This window comes from Canis lupus, chromosome X (genome assembly GCF_003254725.2).
Source record: "Canis lupus dingo isolate Sandy chromosome X, ASM325472v2, whole genome shotgun sequence".
NCBI classification, from domain to species: Eukaryota; Metazoa; Chordata; class Mammalia; order Carnivora; family Canidae; genus Canis; species Canis lupus.
The window spans coordinates 29,843,494-29,863,407 of record NC_064281.1 but is presented as its reverse complement, the minus strand read 5'-3'; the positions used below and the strand labels follow the sequence as shown (position 1 = coordinate 29,863,407).

At 39.8% G+C, this 19,914-nt stretch overlaps 1 protein-coding gene across 1 annotated transcript in view; it reads left to right on the top strand.

The window, feature by feature from the left end:
• Positions 1 to 12,018: 12,018 nt before the first annotated feature.
• Positions 12,019 to 19,914, top strand: part of LOC112655411 (zinc finger protein 773-like) — a 40,863-nt gene continuing 32,967 nt past the window's right edge. The window contains exon 1 of the mRNA XM_035712284.1: positions 12,019 to 12,144. Within this exon, the coding sequence (XP_035568177.1) occupies positions 12,019 to 12,144 (126 nt within the window). The remainder of the gene's footprint in view (positions 12,145 to 19,914) is intronic.

Below are 19,914 nucleotides of genomic sequence, written 5' to 3'. Positions count from 1 at the left end.
GTATTTGTCGTTTCTAATGGCTGAGTATGTTTTCCCTTTTTAAGTTTTTTCTTTACACCCACCAATAGGGCTTTATCCATATATCTATAAATGTCTTCCATAAGTTTGGTCAATTTATTTTTATGTACATCATATTTATTACTTAATTCCAAATTGCATTTTAAAATGATCATTGGTGCTAGTATATAGGAAAAGATGTTCTGTATATTTGTCTTGTACACAGGCACCTAGTACATTTTTATAAGATTTCTGATCTTTTTTTTTTTCATTTAATTCCTTTGGATATCATACCTAGAAAATCATACCATCTGCAAAGGATGATACTTCTCTCTTCCTTTTAACATATATGTGCCCTATTTTCCTTATTTTATTTCCAGGAGTTGTGTATATAATATTTGATAATAGGAATCAACTTCATTTTGTTCCTGATTTTTAAGAGTAATCACTCTTTATTTAAAAATGTGATATTTGATCAAATTTGGTAGATATGATTGATCAGATTAAGAAAGTTTCCTTTGTTCCTAATTTGTCCTTTTAAAAAAAATAGAAATAAGGGATATTTTCATGAGATGCTTTTTCACATTTGTTTTTCCTTCTCTTTTAGTTTCAAAATGTAGCAGTGCACATTGATGGATTTCTCAATATTGAGTCAATCTTTTATTCCAATAACAATTTTTTAATCTTACTACAGAAAGGATTCAGTGTGTTAGTATTTTATTTATAATTTTTTGCCTTTATTGATATTGTCTGAATGGTGCATCTGTCCAAATGTATGCATTTGCGTTTATGTGTGCGTTATATGTGATCTGTCCTTATCAATTTGTTGTTTCAGTCATAGGTAAGCCTCAAAGAATATGTGTGAAAAATGTATCCTTTTCTATGCTCTGAAAAAAAATTATGTATCACTCTCATTAAATAATTAGTAGGACTGACATTGACTTTAAACATTGACTTGGGGATCCCTGGGTGGCGCAGTGGTTTAGCGCCTGCCTTTGGCCCAGGGCGCGATCCTGGAGACCCGGGATCGAATCCCACGTCAGGCTCCCGGTGCATGGAGTCTGCTTCTCCCTCTGCCTGTGTCTCTGCCTCTCTCTCTCTCTCTGTGACTATCATAAATAAATAAAAATTAAAAAAAAAATTTTAAACATTGACTTGGTTTGGTATCTATTTAGGGAAGAAATTTTACCAACTTTTCCATTTACTGCCTGGTTACTTATATATCCAAGTTTTCTATTGCTTCAGCCTAATCTGAGTGACAATATTTTCTTAGAAAAAAAATAATTTCTCTAAATTTTCACATGCCTTGATGATGTAATAGAAAGAACTGTTTTTTGAAAACATTATAGTATATTCCACACACCTGGTTATGAGTCATTTCTCATTCTGTGTGCATTCCCCCAACCCCTCTCTTTCTCTGTTCATCCAAAACTCAAAATAAACTTAATAAAACAACAATTCTACTGCTCTTTCCAAAGAAATAACTTTTGGTTTCCCTATCATTTTTTCCCCAATAATTCACTTACTGATCTTTTTACCATTTTTTTTAAGTTTCATTCTGCTTATATATCTTATATATTTGAAATATACTTTAATATGTGTTGAAGCTATACTTTAAAAAAAATAATTTATTTATTCATGAAAGATACAGAGAGAGAGAGAGAGGCAGAGACACAGACAGAAGGAGAAGCAGGCTCCATGCAGGGAGCCTGATGTGGGACTCGATTCGGGACTCCAGGATCACACCCTGGGCCGAAGGCAGCACTAAACCCCTGAGCCACCCAGGCTGCCCAAAGCTATACTTTTTTTAAACAAAAATGTCTGAGGCTATAAATGTTTTCCCTGAATTCCTCTTCAGCTTTACTTTGTTTTGATATGAAAAAAAAATGATATTCTCACTTTCCTTTATTTTTATATTTATAATTTCCATTATGAATAATTTTAATTTATATATTATATATTAACCTTCATTAAAGGACAGTTTGGAGTTTAGAGCTATCCTGTTGCATTTTCCATTTTTATTGCATTATATTAAGTGAATGTAACTTTTAGAGGTTTTTCCTTTTCTTTTTCCTTTTTTCTAATTTTCTGAGATTGTTTTGAGTTATTGCAGAGTTGACTTTTCCAAACATGTTTGAAAAACTTTTATTCTCTGTACTCATCTTTCTTACTTAAACCCTCGATACCATTATTTTTGGTCTACTTAATCTATCACATTTTAATGCACACTAATGTCCTACTAAAATGGTAGCTTGGTTCATTTGTCTTTAAAATTATTATTCATATTTTGCCTTAAGTATTTTATTTTTTTTTTGGTAGGTTCTATGCCAACATGGGGCTTGAACTCACAACCCCTAGATCAAGAGTCATATGCTCTATCGATTGAGTCACAAAAGATTCAAGGCCACTGTGTTTGTTTTCTCGGACTGAAATTTTTATCAATATGAAATTGATGTCTACTTAATGCATTCACCATGAGTTCTAACTTGTCTGAGATCAATACTGCACTATCCATTTTCCTTTTGTAAGCAATACTAAATATCTTGTGATTCTTTTATATTTATCAACTTTAATTTATTCCATTATAAGCTCTTTATGTTGAAATTATTATATCCTATTTTCTTTTAGTAATTACTTATTGTTCCATTGTACTGATTTGTCTCATTTTTAAATTAACATATTTTCATTTTAAAGTATGCAAAAATTTAAATACACATGAAATTATACAACAGATTACCATTTAACAACCAATTAGATTTAACGGCCATTTATAGAATAAATCACCCTGCATCAGCAGAATACACATCCTTTTCATGGTCAAATGGAATAAACACCAAGATAGATCATGCCTTAAGCCATAAGACAAATCTTAACCGTTTTATAAGGATTGCAATCATCCAAAGTATGTCCTCTGACCATAATAGAATTAACTAAAAGTTTTTAGGATTTTAGGAAATGATCAGAGAGGAAACCACAAGGAAAATCAGTAAATATTTTAATGGAACAAAAAATACTTTATTCTTAATTACGAGGAATTGGAAACAGCTTAAATGTCTGTACATTAATGGTGAATAAACTACTCAGCCATAGAAGAAATGAACTTCAAATGTACACAACTTCTGGTCTACACAATAACATGCTGAATCTCGAGGGAAAAATGCCAGAGTAAAAAGGCTACATACTATGTAACTCCATTTATATGACATTCTGGGCAAGGTAAGTAGATATGTAGAAACATAAAAACATCCAGTTTTCCAGGGGTTGGTGGGGAAGTGATTTTAAAAAGGCAGCACAAGGGATATCATGGGGTTAATGTAACTCTGGTTACTGGTCATTTCTGGTGATTGTCATGCAACTGTATTCATGTGTCAAATTCCTAGAAAACCCCAAGAAGTGTGACTTTCTGTCTATAAATTTTAAAAATGAATAAAATGTAAAGATATATATGGGTGGCAAAAATATCCTCAAGTTGTCTGGGCAAAAGCATTTTAAATTCCTTTTCACTATTTTTCACTCTCTCTTCTTCAGGAAATTGAAGCCAACAACTCCAGAAAAAAAAAACAAAACAAAAAACAAGAACTGAGAAAGAATTATCACACCTTCATGATCATTCCAAAGGTGAAAAGAAGAAGGAGGAGGAGGAAGAGGAAGAGAAATAATAATATGGCAGCAGAATAAATCACTGCAATTCTCTTAAGGTCCTCTTTCTGCCCTATTTTATTGTGGGGAATCTCTTACTTCAGCGCCACCTTAGCAACACTCAGTGAGAAATGACCTACTTGTTTATGATGGAGCTAGAACCCCCTCTCTTCCCAGTTGGTTCTTTGAGTTTTCCCCCCCAGTTCTGAGTAGCTACTCACTCTGCTGTTCTGCTTAGCCATGAGAATTCCTTTCATCTTTACCATCACCCTTATCCCAGCTGACACGCCAGCACCTTCTTTGGATGAATTACTCCAGCCTGAGGTGGACCAGCTCTCGTTCTGGGACTCAGCTGTTCATTCCCATCTAATAGGCACGAACAAGTTTCTTTGATCCCTACAGCCGCCTGTGGTAACCCCAGCAGCTGGAGCATGAAATCTTGGATTACAGACTAGAGTCTTCAGCCCCAGCACCCCCTCACTGAAACAGTGGACAGAGACCAAAAGTACCAACTCAGGTAGCAAAGAAATTAAGTAACAAGAGAGGCAGGGCAATTTGTTTTAAATAGAGGGGAGTTGCTATCTTCAGGAACCAAATGCGTATCAGTGTTGCTTTAAAAATGGTTTCAATCATTTTAAAATGTAACTGTGCTAAATTTTCTAGGTGTTACTGCTACAGAAAAAAGAATATAGGTTAGAATCAAACAGAGCAAAGCTTGTCCGAGATCCCTCCAATAGAAGCCTTCCTCCTCCTGGCCCACTGTCCGCCCCCTACTGCTTAAATGACAAGGGTGCAGTGAGCCAGCTGTGATCTGTAACTGCCCAGTAAGTGCTCAGTGGTGCTCTAAGAGATGGTCCTGTACCTGTCACATAGTTACCCTCTTCCTTCTCCCTCAGATTCTTACTGAATGTTAACTCTAGGAGCTAACAGCTCTGTAGAACATAGGGTAGGAGGCTGTGAGTCATATTTTAGTCATACTTCAAAAGTGTAAAAAATAAATCACACTATAGTTCCCCTCTCGTGTTATTCTTTTGCCTTTGATGAACCCATTAACCAGTTCCTTTGTAGTTAGAGTATATCAAGTCACAGATGTAAATACTAGATTTTCATATTCAGTTCAGTGAAATGCTTAAGCTTCTTTTCTGTTTACATGGAAAATTTATAACATTCTGGCAGATAACATGAAATACAGAGTTAGCTGAGGATATGTGAGAAAATGTTTGTGTGGCAATACAGAGACCATAATAAATATTTTGCTTATTATTCACATTTTATGTTTTCTCTTCCACATATTTTCCAAAGGAAATATCAAGGAAGAAAGCTTCCATAGTGGAAAAGCATGACATTGTTGCCATATGTGGAGCCCTTAAAACTTATGTCTCATCTGCAAAAATATGGCTGAAATATGAACAATGAGGGGGGAGAAGGGTTGCATGGGTTCATGCCATGAAGGAATGAGAAGTGCCTCAAGCTCCTTCATCATTTGCTCATATTAAAGATAACATACAGGTAGACAGGCTTTGGTTTGGGAATCACCTACATTAGAGGCACCTGGGTGGCTCAGTCGAGCTTGAGCTCCACATCAGGCTCCCTGCTGAGTGGGGAGCCTGCTTCTCCCTCTCCCCCTCCCCCTGATCCTTCTTTCTCTCTCACTTGCTCACTCTCTCTTAAATAAATAAGTAAAATCTTAAATAAAAAACAGAAATCTCCTACACTAAAGCTATTGGGTAGACTTTAGAAACAAATAAAATTCATGTGGTGAAATATCACTGCAAAAATTTTTCATCCTTATCTCTGCCTAAATTCTGCACATCACTCACCCTACCAAAAACTTCACCATGTCAGAAAAGACATGCTAAGAAAAAGGAAGAAAGGAAGAAGAAGCAAACTATGCTGTAGGAATCAGCCATGGAATAGTCACTGAGAGCTTTGCTACAAATATGACAATACAAATGCCCTGCAGTCTGAGTACAGTAGTGCCCTCTTATCTGCAGGGGATATGTTACAGGGCCCCCAGTGGATGCCTAAAACCACAGATAGTACCAAACCCTATAAATACTATGATTTTTCCCATACATACATATGATAAAGTACGTACAGACTAAGTACAGTAAGAGATTAATAGTAAATAGAACAATTATAACAATATATTGTAATGAAAGTTATATGAATGTGGTCTCTCTCTCAAAATAATTATACTGTATTCATCCTTTTTGTGCTGATGTGAGATGATAAAATGCTTACATGATGAGCTAAAGTGAGGTAAATGATGTAGGCATTGTGACTTAGTGTTAGGTCGGCCGCTATGGACCTTCTGAAGATAAGTCAGGGGATCACCTGCATCCAGCACAAATGACTGCAGGTAACGGACCATGGAAAGCAAAATGGCAGATCAAGGAGGGATTACTAAAATCATATTGGTGGGGTTCAAGGCAGGCTGCTCCAAAACAGGCTACTTCAGTATGTTGATTATTTTGAACTACAGCTATTTAAGAAGCAGCTGGTGCAAGGACAATCTGTCTTGTCAATTTAATTATTAGACCAGCCAAAGACTCTAGAAGGGAAGAAGGGAAAAGTTTACCTCCCTATAGCATTATATGGAGAAGAAAAATGAACAAAACTCTCCTTTTATCAGCCAAACCCACTGCCTGAGGGGCATATACACTGACTAATATTAGGATTTAAAAATGAAACCAATATGGCTTTTCATTTTGTGCAAGCAGAAAATGAATGAGGGGGAGGCGCCTGGGTGGTCACTTAAGTGTTCAATTTGTCATTTTATTTTTTTTTTAATTTATTTATGATAGTCATATAGAGGGAGAGAGAGAGGCAGAGACATAGGCAGAGGGAGAAGCAGGCTCCATGCACCGGGAGCCTGACATGGGATTCGATCCCGGGTCTCCAGGATCGCGCCCTGGGCCAAAGGCAGGCGCCAAACCTCTGTGCCACCCAGGGATCCCTCAATTTGTCATTTTAGCTCAGGCCATGATCCCAGGGTGGTGAGATCGAGTCCCACATCAGGCTCGCACTCAGTGGGGAGTTGGCTTGGAATATTCTCTCTCTTTCTCTCTCTGCCCTTTCTCCCCACTTGTGTGCTCTCTCCTTCTTCTCTCTCTCTCTCCAAAATAAATAAATCTTGAAGAAGAAGAAGAAGAAGAAGAAGAAGAAGAAGAAGAAGAAGAAGAAGAAGAAGAAGGAGAAGAAGAAGAACAGCAGGAGGAGGAGGAGGAGGAGGAACAGGAGGAGGAGGAGAAAGAAAATGAATGAGGCAGGGAGAGAGAGGGGGACAGGAATAATTAGATGTTACTAAAAGACTGGTGGCTGCAGTGGGGAGTGTATTGCGCTAGAAAATGGATTTTTCCAAGAATTCCATGATTTTGCAGTGGAAGGCTCATTCCCGCCCTCCTCACCACAGTTCCCTGTGTTCGTGCGAAATGATGTCACAGTCCTCTGGAGAGACCAGATCCTCTCCCCTGACTTACTGCTGTTTCGGTATGGCTGTTTGGAAATATGTTCCTGTTGCTGCCATGATCTCAAGACGCATTGGGAATATTTTTTTTAATTCTTATTTATTTATGATAGTCACACACACACACACACACACACACACACACAGAGAGAGAGAGAGAGAGAGAGGCAGAGACACAGGCAGAGGGAGAAGCAGGCTCCATGCACCGGAAGCCCGACATGGGATTCGATCCCGGGTCTCCAGGATCGCGCCCTGGGCCAAAGGCAGGTGCCAAACTGCTGCGCCACCCAGGGATCCCTGCATTGGGAATATTGATTTTTCATTGTGTTCTTTCAAACTGGCCATTTCTCTGGCAGTCTATTTCAGTGGATGTAGTAGAACAGATTGTATTATCCAAACACAGGGAAATAAAATCACAGCTGGGCGGACTCTCAGCAGCAGGTATCTCATCGTGAGTACTCCGTACTGTCTCGCTGATTGTGCCCTAAGCTATCAGAATGCCGAGAAACTTCTGTCACAGATCCCACTGTGAACTGGAATGACAGGACTTCTGTGATCTCAAATGAGAAGACTCGGAGATTAGTCTCTGCACGGCCCTTGAAGCCTCCTTTCCTCAACCTAACCTTGCTCAGAGTTTGAGTTGGTGACATGTTTACCTTTATTCTCTTCCCTTAGGAAATAGTGACATTCTCCTCCCTCACTACTGTGAAAACACCGGTGCCCAGGGGGTTTATTGGCTCCCTAGTCAGACACATATGCAGCACTGTAGCATGCAGGTGGTTATGCTGTTTTTCTTTTAAAAAGAAAAGATTTTATTTATTTATTCATGAGAGACACACAGAGAGAGGCAGAGACACAGGCAGAGGGAGAAGCAGGCTCCCTGTGGTGAGCCCAGTGTGGGACTCGATCCCAGGACACAGGGATCACGCCCTGAGCCAAGGGCAGATGCTCAACCACTGAGCCACCCAGGCAGCCCTATGCTGTTTGTTCTGAAAACAGTTTAGTAATAGAACATCTTGGGCCTGACTTAGGAGTTCAGCTTGGTGAGTACGGTAAAGACATGAGTGAAAGTCTGGAAGTAGGCATGACAGAAAGAAGGGCAATCACATCTTGCTAGGGTGGCAAACCCACTCAGATAACTGTTACATTTGCTATTTTCATAATGTCACCCACCCTCACTATGGCATATCTTGCTCTACAACTTGAGCTCCTGTTCAAAATGTGTGATGCTCTTGGTCTCCAGCAAGAGAGCATGTTTGCCATTTAGTCAGGCTCACATTACTCATAAGATTGGATTTATGGAGGGGAAAATATATCACAATTTTAACACTGCCACTTTACTCTGTCCAACTGTCTTACTACATTCCATTCATTAGATTAAAATAAAATAGAGACATTTATTTGGGCAAAAGAGAATCTGTCTGCCTTTCTCAAAACAATAAAGGTTTCTAGGTTTTGTTTAAAATCATTTTCTGCAGTAATCTCTGTCCATAGAGAGCTATGGATTGTGGGGACTTAGAAGAAAACAGAGGTTTCCAAAGAAGTGGAGCCCATGAGCTAGTCCACATTGCCTCTACTTACCCACAGAATTTCTAGACTCCAAATCTGGTCCACAGCCTGGCTTGTGCCCAAGGGTCCATTAAGAGAATGAAGGAATGAAGAAACTTTACTTCTTTCCTATTCATTTAGACTCATTTGAAAGAGACCATACCGCCTATAAGATTCACAATTCATTATATCCTCTCTGGCCACCCAGCCCTACAGCCCTCCTGACAAGGGGTGAGACAGCTGTACCCAACACTCCCAAGTTCTGCCACACTTACAGTGATTGCTGATCATGAGATCAAACCCAGACTTCCTGGCTCTTTGAATGCTCCAAATCCTAACAACCCTCATTCACTCAACTCTCCTCTTCAATCTGACATCCTGTCAAGTATGCAGCTTTCTATCATCACTATTTGTCTCTACACTTTTCTCATGATGTATGACTCACCTGAAGCCAACATCTTCAGCCAGTTGTATATCACTCCCAGCCTGAACCCTTTCTCCCGGCTAGATCTCCTACAAACTTCACGGTACAGATCAAGATTGACTTTTCATTAGACTGTTTTTTAGAGGAGTGTTAGGTTCATCAAGACTGGCTTTTTATCCCCTTCTCCATTACTGTTTCTGTGACTATTCTAGCTATCATGAAACATTCTGAGAACTCTATACCACACTGTTTAGCACTCTGTTATCAAATCTTTTATTGCTCCCTCAACATTTCACACATTGAATCTTTTCTCCAAAATATGATACTCTCCTCTCTTTCATTCCTTCAATAAATATCTGTTACCATCCTGCCATGGGACAGGTACTGTACCAAGAACTATACACCATATAAAATATAAAAGGTATGATCCCTGCTTTCAAGGAGATCACAAACTATCAGTCAAGGGTAGGCACATGCAGAAATAACTAACAGGAGGTATTAAGTACTATGTCATGATGAGTAACCGGAGAGGCAGGTGTCATTCCTTAAATTTCTTAAAATCACCCCATGGTGATTTTGTTTCAGAATTGTAGGCAATCCCTAACTTAATTTCTAATTTTAAAATTGACAATTTATTCTAAGTTTATAACAAGGTATATTAAAATTGTCATTCTAAAATCTTTTGTATTTCTCTAACTTTATACATTAGCCTTTCTCTTATCTTTAGATAAATCCATTTTAAGACACCTCTCTGCACCATAGAAAGAGTCTTAGTATGGATTATTATTATTATTACAATGGTTATCAAATTTGGCTTATGGCCATATAATCTGGGCAGTTAATAAAATTAACATTCAACTTACTGAGGCCATACTCCCAAGTATTTGGATTCAATAGATCTTGGTTACAGACAGATAAACCACATTTTTGGAAAACTCTGCAGATGACGTGGTGTCAGCGATCTCTGGAAAACATTATGAGAAACACGGATCTAATTGTATACAACAATTCTTGAAATACTAGTTCTCCTCTGTAAATATAATTAAGTAAACTAATTTTCCTAGTTGGTGAAACTCCTATCTGCAGAGAAAACTTCTTTCGTTACTGCTTTTCCTAACATTACAGAATAAAAGGCCAACTTTGGCCCATGGTTAAGGGTGAGCCTCTTTTTCTGGCTCATGTAGACATGGGTCTTAGAAGCTCGAAGTCAGGGGTGCCTGGGTGGCTCAGTCGGTTAAGCATCTGCCTTCAGCTCAGGTCATGATCTCAGGGTCCTGGGTCGAGCCCCTCTTCGTCTTGGCAGACTCCCTGCTAAGGGGGCGTCTGATTCTCCCTCTCTCCTTGTCCCTCTCCCCTGCTTGTGTGCACTCTCTCTCAAATAAATAAATAAAATCTTTAAAAAAAGAAGCTCAAAGCCAGAACTTAAAACAGTGAATATCACAGAAACAAATAAGATAAATGGACAGAATTTCAGACAGGCTAAATGGATATATATTTTCAACAAAATTTATTTTGATGAATTCTGCTACAATGAAAAAATATTGACACTTATTAGAGTTGATTTGAATGAGATTTTCACTTCTAATCTTTGAATTTTCAGAAATGCAGCCGTGTATCAGCTCCTCAGGTCTTTATAATATCAAAATCGTATTCTTTAAACTGAAGTTCTACAAAGGCAAACAACAACTAGAAACTCTTCAGTGCTGGAGATACTATATGACAAAAAAGCCCTAGCCTAAAATTGAACAAAATCTGATTTAAATTTAGTAATCATGTCATACATATAAAAATAATAGAAGCATTTATTAAGCATCCATTATGGGCCAGGTACTATTCTACACAGGAAAGGGTATTAGTTGGTTTCCTGGCAGGAAGCAGCAGTCAGACCTAAAGATGCATAATTGAGGATATTTAATCAAGGGAATATACACAGGAGAGTTAAGAGAAACCAGTAAGGGATGGTAAAGGAGCTCAAGGATTGTAACCAGAGAGCACAAATAGCAGCAAGGTCTGAAGAGGCAATTGGAGTCAGCCACTAGGTCACCAAGAAAGCCTATAGGTGTAGGTGAGGAACATCCACCAGGAACTGAAGTCCTTGGTAGAGGAAGCAGCCATTGCCAATTCTTGGCCCATGAGGGAGGAGGCTGAGAGAATAAACACCCTGATCTGGTATCTCTCTTTGCCAGAAAGCAACAGATCCTAACTGATGCAGTCCACAAAGGTCAGCCCCTGGGAGCACAGAACCTGGTGGGGGAAAGAGGAGAATGGATCTGGAGGGACAAATGGAAAGTATCCAACACAGTGGCCCAAATGAATAAGGCATTCTCTGCCCCCTTCCTTGAAATGGGGCATGGAAATGTGTGACCGCTTATGCAAATACCAAATTGCTCAGTTGGGGGATTCCTCATAGAATGTACAAGGGACAATACAGTGTTCCTCACGATTATTTGATTGTCTTCTCATTTATTACCTTACTTTTATACCAAAAAAAGGATAAACTGTTTTAAGACAACATCTATTATATTTTTTCTTACTTCTGGGTTTTGTTGTTGGGGACACTGCTGACTAGGCTTTCCAAATTGTGTTCCAAAGCCGCTACTGCACCTGTGGCAGAGTGGGCTAGGCTTGAATAATATGCATTCCCAGAATTACTGGTGTTCAAACTGAAAGGTGGCTTTCTCTTCCCTTTGGATCAGGCTCAGCCAGATCCAAATCAATCTCAAAATAGATCCAAATCAATCATCTAGTCCCTCTAGCCTATTTTCCAAAGAAATTCTTACCTCCCCTGTCATCAGCATTAAACTTTCCTAATAGGCGTGAGATTGCAAACTCCTTTGTAACAACATCTGTTAGTCATATCTCACAGGATGATTAAACTATCTCTGATCCACTGTTGCTGCCAGGTAGGACCAGGGTTTTTACTGGTCTGGAGTTGGCCGAAATGTGTAAAGTTCCTTGTCATGCCTCCTCCTCCAACAACAACGACGACGACGACGACGACGACGACAACAACAAAATGTGTCTATCCTCACAGAGGATGATTAGTTCATGGGGAACTTGGAGCTGGGTTAGTCCCAAAACTCTAGATCTTCAAGTAGCCTCAGACACTACTAGCTTTTAAAAAAAAATCAGGACAGAGATTAACTTGGGTTTGAAAACTCATGGTCACCTTCTGAGGCAGAAACAATTTGGCCCTATGCCTGCCACACTTCTATCTCTGGGAGTTGGCCAAAATTGGCAATCAGGCTCCAGTGACTCCAGAGAGATGGAGTGGTGTTCACAGGGATAATCTCTGAACTTATCTTAAAGGGAACCAGAATGGAGAATGTGTCCCTACAATAAATGGATATTTTACTGCTGCCTCCTCCTTGATCTTGCCATTACCAGCAGAATAAGTCCTCAGGCACTAGAGTGCTAATTGAACAAAAAATCCAGCTTAAAAGCATGGCTTTACATCCAAACACCTTCAGCTCTTGAAAATTCATTTCTGTTTAAGACTTCCTATCCATTTTACAGAGAGGGAGGGAGGGTGGGCGGAGGGGGAGAGGGAGGGAGAGAGAGAGAGAGAGAGAGAGAGAGAAGAGAGAGAATACAAACACATACACAAGAAATGCTCAAAAAAAAGAGATCATATTGAAGTTGATAATACAAACTTGGAGTTCTAAATCTTCCCACTGGTCTAGGTAGCCTGGATGCTTGGTCCTTTCCTTATGGTTTCATAAATCTCTTGGAATCTGTGCATGTGTATAAGTCACTAATATTAATGGATGTCTAGGTGGCTCAGTGGGTTAAGCATCTCCTTTCAGCTCAAGTCTTGAACCTGAAGTCCTGGGATCCAGCCTAAAGTTGGTCTCCCTGCTCAGCAGGGAGTCTGCTTCTCCCTCTCCCTCTGCCACTTCCGCTGCTCTCTCTCTCTCTCTCTCATAAATAAAATCTTTAAAAAAATATTAAGACAACATGCCTCTGTTCAAAGTAGTGCTGTGTTTGGGGCATCTAGACATTTGGAATGGCCTGGGAAGCAGAAAATATTGTGACCTAAATGGTTGATGGTTATCCCCCAGCAGAAAGGGAGATGGCAGTCTCAGCACCTCTCTCTGTGTGGGACAGCATGTGCCCTGTCTGAGCCCATCCAGAGGCCTCCAAACCCTCAGGAGTGAAGCTAATACAGGAGCAGGGCTGGGGGACTCTACTCTGACACACATTTGTCAGGAAATTTGGAGCTTCATTCCATGTTGTATAGTCCCCTTCCTTTATAGAACAGATTCTATGATCTCTTTTCAAGTTTTTAATTATTTTTTTTAAGTAATCTCTCCACTTAACGTGGGGCTTGAACTCACAACCCTGAGTTCAAGCGTCACACACTCTACCAACTAAGCCAACAGATAACTCAGATTCTATGAGCTCTTAAGTGACACAAAAAACCACAACTATGACAACAATGTCACCTCTTCAGCAAAATAATAATTGTAATCACAAGAAATAGCATTTGTTGGACATCTGCTATATGTTTGTATAGGCTATATTACTTAATCCTCAATACAGTTCATAAAGTACTATTACACACACCCCCTTTCACAAATAAGGAATGTGAGGCATAGAGCGTGGAAGTACTTTCTCCAAAAAGTACCTGTGTTATTAAGGCAGTAAACCTTGAGACTCCTAGAGTACATCAAACTGGCTATCACTGCTATCACTGAGTATCACTGGTTGTCAGACCAGGATGGGCAGAGCTTTTTAGGAGTCATCTCGAAGAAATTGATGCTAAAAGAGATTAAGTTAAATAAGCTCTGAAAGAACACGCAGCCTTTAGTGTCTAAACCGGGATTCAAAGTCCGGGTTTTCTAAACCTCTTTATACTATGCCATACTGGTTCACCTCACAACTTCCTCTAGGGGGCCCTATGTATGACTATTTTTCGTTTCGTTCAAAAATACTCCTTTTGAAAGAATGAAACACTCAAAGGAATGTAACTTAAAAAATATTTTATTAATTTATTCATGAAAGACAGAGAGAGGGGTAGACTAGAAGCAGGCTCCCTGCGGGGAGCCCGATGCAGGACTTGATCCCAGGGCCCCGGGATCATGACCTGAGCCAAAGGCAGATGCTCAACCACTGAGACACCCAGGCGCCCGAGGAATGTAACTGCTAATGCTCAGCTGCACACGTGTAACGGTTGGAAGAGGGATAAAGAGGACCTAATGATAATGGCGCAACTCAGCAAGTGCCAGAGACATCACAAGGTGTTCAACATGAGGTGTTCTCTAATTCTGATAATATTTCAGCATCATCTGTCAGTAAAACACTATCAGTCAACTGAAAATTACAGAAAACTCAAGCTTCTGTTGTTATGCTGTCCTCTGGGCACTTCCTGCTGCAAGGGAGCCCGAAGAAGCAGGGGTTTTAGTAGCAGTCTAACACTGCTACCCTAGTTCTAGGATTATTTGTCCTTTTTTTTCTCCCATGACAAAATGCTTTAGGGTCGCCTCCTACATCCCCAGATATGTCATCCGATATTTCTACAAGAAGAACTCATTTTAATTTTTTTTTTTTTGGTCTCTCTCTCAATCCCTCCCTCCCCATCTCTCTCTCTTTCTCTCTCTCTCTGGCTTCTGTTTCCATGGACTTTGCTTTTTATTTATTTCCTCTCTGTCTCTTGCTGTGCTTTCTGTGGTGGCTGCTCTTCAATGTGCTACTTGTAATTTAGTCTTCATTTAGAATTTTGTTTTCTATTCAACGATTTAGGCTGATACACATTTCATATCCTGTTTTCAGGCCGTCACTTCCTGTTATCTGGTCACCTGTTCTTTGGGATCTTCTATTTGTGCTTTGTAGAGTCCCTGCACAACTAAGACAGCTCTTTCAAGGATCTGTTAGTTTGCTGATGACTCTTTTTAGTTCTTTCTGCAATGTTGTAATTCTCATCTGCTTTGTGGTAACCATTTGCAGATAAATATTTCTACGATCCATAGGAATTGATGTTGTTCTCATTTATGGTTTATTCTATAGCATCCCTGTGTGTAGGCAGAGCTTCCTCATAGGATGGATTTTCCTAGACTTCTAGTAAGAAATGGGGCAGGGGATATAGGGATGTGTCAATATATCATTTCTAGCTTTACAGCTCACAACTCCCTCCTCTGTTACCACAGTGAATGTCTCAAATACAGTCATCTCTGCAGCTAGCCCTGCTCTCTCAGAGCCCAGCCTGGTTCTGGTGACTTCTCCCACCAGCCCTGGGTTTCCTAGTCCCCTTCACAGCCCTTTCTTCTGCCACAATGCACTTTCAGATACTATTTTTTAAAAGATGCTAGTTATTCGAGAGAGAAAGCAGAGAGCACAAGCAGAGAGTGGTGGGGGGAAGAGGGGCAGAGGGAGAGGAAGAGGCAGACTCCCCACTGAACAGGGAGCCTGATGTGGGGCTCGATCCCAAGACTCCGAGAATATGACCTGAGGGGAAGGCAGATGCTTAACCAACTGAGCCACCCAGGCGCCCCTCTGACACTATTTCTTGATGGGTGCATCTGCCACCTCTTGGCTCCTGAACACTTTCTGAACCTGGTCTCTCTCTTTCTTCCCAGGTGCTCTTGAGGTGCTCAGTCTCAGAAATCCTCACAGCAGTGCCTGTTCATTTGGGAAGCAGCTGTCTGCTGGAGAGGTCTGAGATATTCTAGCCCTCAGAAACCTCTTTGCTTGCCCTGCCCTGCCTTGCCCTCCCCTCCCGTCCCCGTCTTTATGGTCCTCAGCTTCTATATGACCTCACCTTTGTTGTAATCCATATGCAGATGGGAGTTTTCTCTGTCTCCCAGTTGCAGTGAAAATCTAGTTTAAGGTTTGTTTTTAATTTCTCCTCCCCACCCCCATAAGGTTTCCATCACAAAGGAGATATTCCAAAGTGAGTTGCCTGGTTATAAAACTCTTGGTTCTAAAGTTTGATTTCCAAACTTTTCCACACAGTTGTAAGAGTAGATATAACTTACCAAGTGCTGCCAAGGGCCAGGCTCAGTGCCCCATACTAGAGATAGAATGACTCAGTAGAATGAACCTGAGAGCTAATTGCTGTCATTATCTCAGTGTCAGATGGAGTAACTGAGGTTCAGGAAGGCTAAGTAATTTGCTTAACCTGCTACAGAGAGGATAAGTTAGAAGAACTGGGATTTAAAACCAATTTGTTCTAAATCCAGAGCCCGAATTCTGAGTGCATGAAATGACTTGCCACTTTTTCTGCAGATATTAATCTTTCAGCATTAAAATTATTTATATACCTTTCCTACAGTGTGTACAATACAATACTGCATCCTGTCATGACTTACTATGGACCAAACATAAAGACTTCACTTCAAAAACTTCACTAAGTCTGGCTCCCTGAGAGCTTCACTTATTTTTCATTTAGCCTTGAAAGTGGAAATCTGATCTCTCATTTCAATATGAAAAGATAACTATGGCCTACATTGCCGCTACACACCTGATTTGAAATCTTTGAGATAATAGGAGAAGTTTAAGAACACCACCACTGGTAACACAGATAATCTCACAATTTTAAGAACATCAACACTACAAATGGAGTTAACTATATATTGTGCAAGTCTTTTAACAAATGTAGGCATATGCTTTGGTATTTTGATATTTTATCCTCTGGTATAAACTTTTATTATGTACATCCTTAAGATAACAGGTAAATGTAAACATGAGGCATCATTCAAATATTTATTTGTCATGAAATACGAATTCTTTCTTGAATAAAATTTAAAGAACACTAATTACAACATTAGGTAAATCTCCAAAGATTACTGACATCCCTACTAATAGTCAATTTCAGGAGCTATCCTTCATGACCGGTGGGAGTACAACTTCAGAAGACAGGCAGTTTCTTCAAAACTAAACATACTCTGAGATCCAGCAATCGCACTCCTTGGTATTTACCCAAATGAATTGAAAACTTATGTCCACACAAAAACCTGCACATGGACATTTATAGCAGCTTTATTCCCGAGTGCCGAACCTTAGAAGCAACCAAGGTGTCCTTCAGTACATTAATGGATAAATACACTGTGCCACATCCAGACAACTGAATGTCACTCGGTGCTAAAAGAATCAGCTAGTAAGTCATGAAAAGACATGGTGGAACCTTAAACACATATTGCTAGGGAGAAGAAATAGGAAAAGGCTATATACCATATGATTCCAACTGTAGAACATTCTGGAAAAGGCTATGGAGACAGTAAAAAGATCAATGGTTGCCAGGGGTTGAAGGAAGGGAGAGAAGAATAGGCAGAGCACAGAGGATTTTTAGGGCAGGGACACTCTTCTGTATGATACTGTAATAGTGGATACACATCATCACACATTTGTCAAAACCCATACGATGGACAACACCAAAAGCGAACCCTAATGTAAACTAAGGACTGTAGGTGATAATGATATGTCAGCACAGGTGCAGGATGTTGCTAGTTAAGGAGGCTGCGTGTGTGAGGGAAGGAGCAGGGATGTCTGGGAACTCTGTACTTTCCCCTCAGTTTTGCTATAACCTCAAACTGCTCTTTGTAAACAGTCCGGTGTTATTTTTTTCAAGACTTGTACACTTATTTGAGAGAGAGAGAGAAAGAGAGAGAGAGAGAGAATGAGCAAGGGGAGAGGGAGAGAGAGAGGGGAGAAAAGCAGACGCCCCACTGAGCAGAGAGCAACATACTCATCCGATGACCTGAGATCATGACCTGAGCCACAATCAAGGGTCAGAGTCTTAACTGACTGAGCCCCCCCAGGTGCCCCCAACAAAGCCTATTTTTTAAAAATTCAATGTCGAGCAGCCCGGGTGGCTTGGCGGTTTAGCGCCACCTTCAGCCCAGGGCGTGATCCTGGAGACCCGGGATTGAGTCCCATGTTGGGCTCCCTGCATGGAGCCTGCTTCTCCCTTTGCCTCTCTCTCTCATTCTCAAAAAAAAAAAAAAAAAAAAAAAGGAAAAAAAAATTCAATGATACCTGTAGAAGAGGTCTATTCACTAATTCGGCTACAAGTTTGGAGTGTATCACTCCTCTTCTACTGTAAAATTAACCCTGGGATATGTAAGAACATTCAAGCATGTGTCTGACAGTGGTGAGTAAATGATATATTTGAAAATTCCTAGCAGTATCTGACTACAGTAAGTACTCAACAGATGTGAATTGAAAGGTCATTAAGGCATCGGTATGAATTATTTGGGATGCTTATTAATATCCTGATTCAGCAAATCTGGGATGGGGTCTGAGAGTCTGCATTTCATACAGTTTCTCAGGTAATGCTGATGTTGCTGGTTCTTCAGACCACACTTTGCATGGTAAGAATTGCTTTACAAACTGGTAGGACTCTGAAGGGTATTCCTGCTTAATGGTGGTTGGCAAAGGAAAAATTTGCCTAATGAAATTGGTCTGGACAATGATGAATATATGGCCACCTTCTTGGAGAACCTGATATACATGGAAACTTCAAAAGCTCTGGTGAAAGTGACTGTTGAACATGGCATAACCCAGCATTCTCCAATCATATAGGACCATAGCACCTTATAACCTCTCTGAGTAAAAGCTACAAATCATCTTAATATTTCACAGTACACATTTCACAGGATGCTGATTTATACAGGTTAAGAAAATCAAAAGCACACAATTTTAGCATAAGGGTGACTTAATTCCTATGAAAATATTTTAAGCCTAAATTACTCAGCCTCCTTTACCTGATTCTCTTTAAGTGAAGGAAAGGACTGCTCTTAAGTGGCTGGTTAAGCCTAGACAACCGTGAGTTACCTAACTATCCACCAGGAGGGGAACTTCAGGGGACAAAAGTAGATTCCAGAATCTCAGACAGTATGCCTGCTGCAGAGTGAAGATACAATATTCCAGATTGGGTGCCCAGGTGCATGTCAGAGATGATTAGTGAAGGAAAAAAAGGGAACAAAGTCGTTCACTTTCTTGACATCAACTGTCAGGTAAAGGAGAATAAGATCACCTGTTTCCTGCTGACTCTAGAGTGTTCTTGGCCATATATCTCTTCCTCCAAGCAAAGGTACTAGTCTGTATTTTCTTAAGGTTACAAGTCAACGAGGTATGGGCTGCCTGCCCCTCTTCCACCTTGGGTGGAGGTGGGAGATACTTTTGGTTTTTCTAACTATGTGTATCTGAAAGAGTCAGTGCACAATTCCATCACTTTACATACTGTGAAGCAGGCGTAGCTAGGCCAATCATCTCTTCAGATATCACAATCTGACAATTACACTGGCATCCTACCTTCCCACCTAAGGCTAAGAGGGACAGTCAGCTATGAGGAGAGCCCTCAAAGCTGTTCCCAGTAGACTGCAAGAGTGAACTTGAGATTGACACATACATATTCTTAGTTTCTAGAGCTCTATGCCTTCCTTTTGAAAAAAGTTAATGGAGTAAAAGAGTATTTGAGAAAACAGAGTGAGCAAACAAAAAAAATACAGGGTGACATCTCTTTTAAAAATAATGTTTTGTACTTATTTTAAAAATACATAACAGAAAATACTGATGAAAAGTTAAACAAAATGAATTACAAAATTCTTTCAACTTTACGTTTGAAAATTTTCAGGATAAAATTTGGGGAAAACAAAAGATAATCACAACCATTAAACTGAACATAATTTCTCATCCTGTGACTCAAGAGACAACCACTATTAATATTTTGGCATATTTCCTGTCAGAGATTCTTTTTCTCTGCCTTACACATTATTTCCTTTATAGACTTGGACTCCTGCTGTGTAAGTAACATTTTGTGACTTAAATATTTTCTTTTTTTTAAAACTTATTTATGATAGACATAGAAAGAGAGAGAGAGAGAGGCAGAGACACAGGA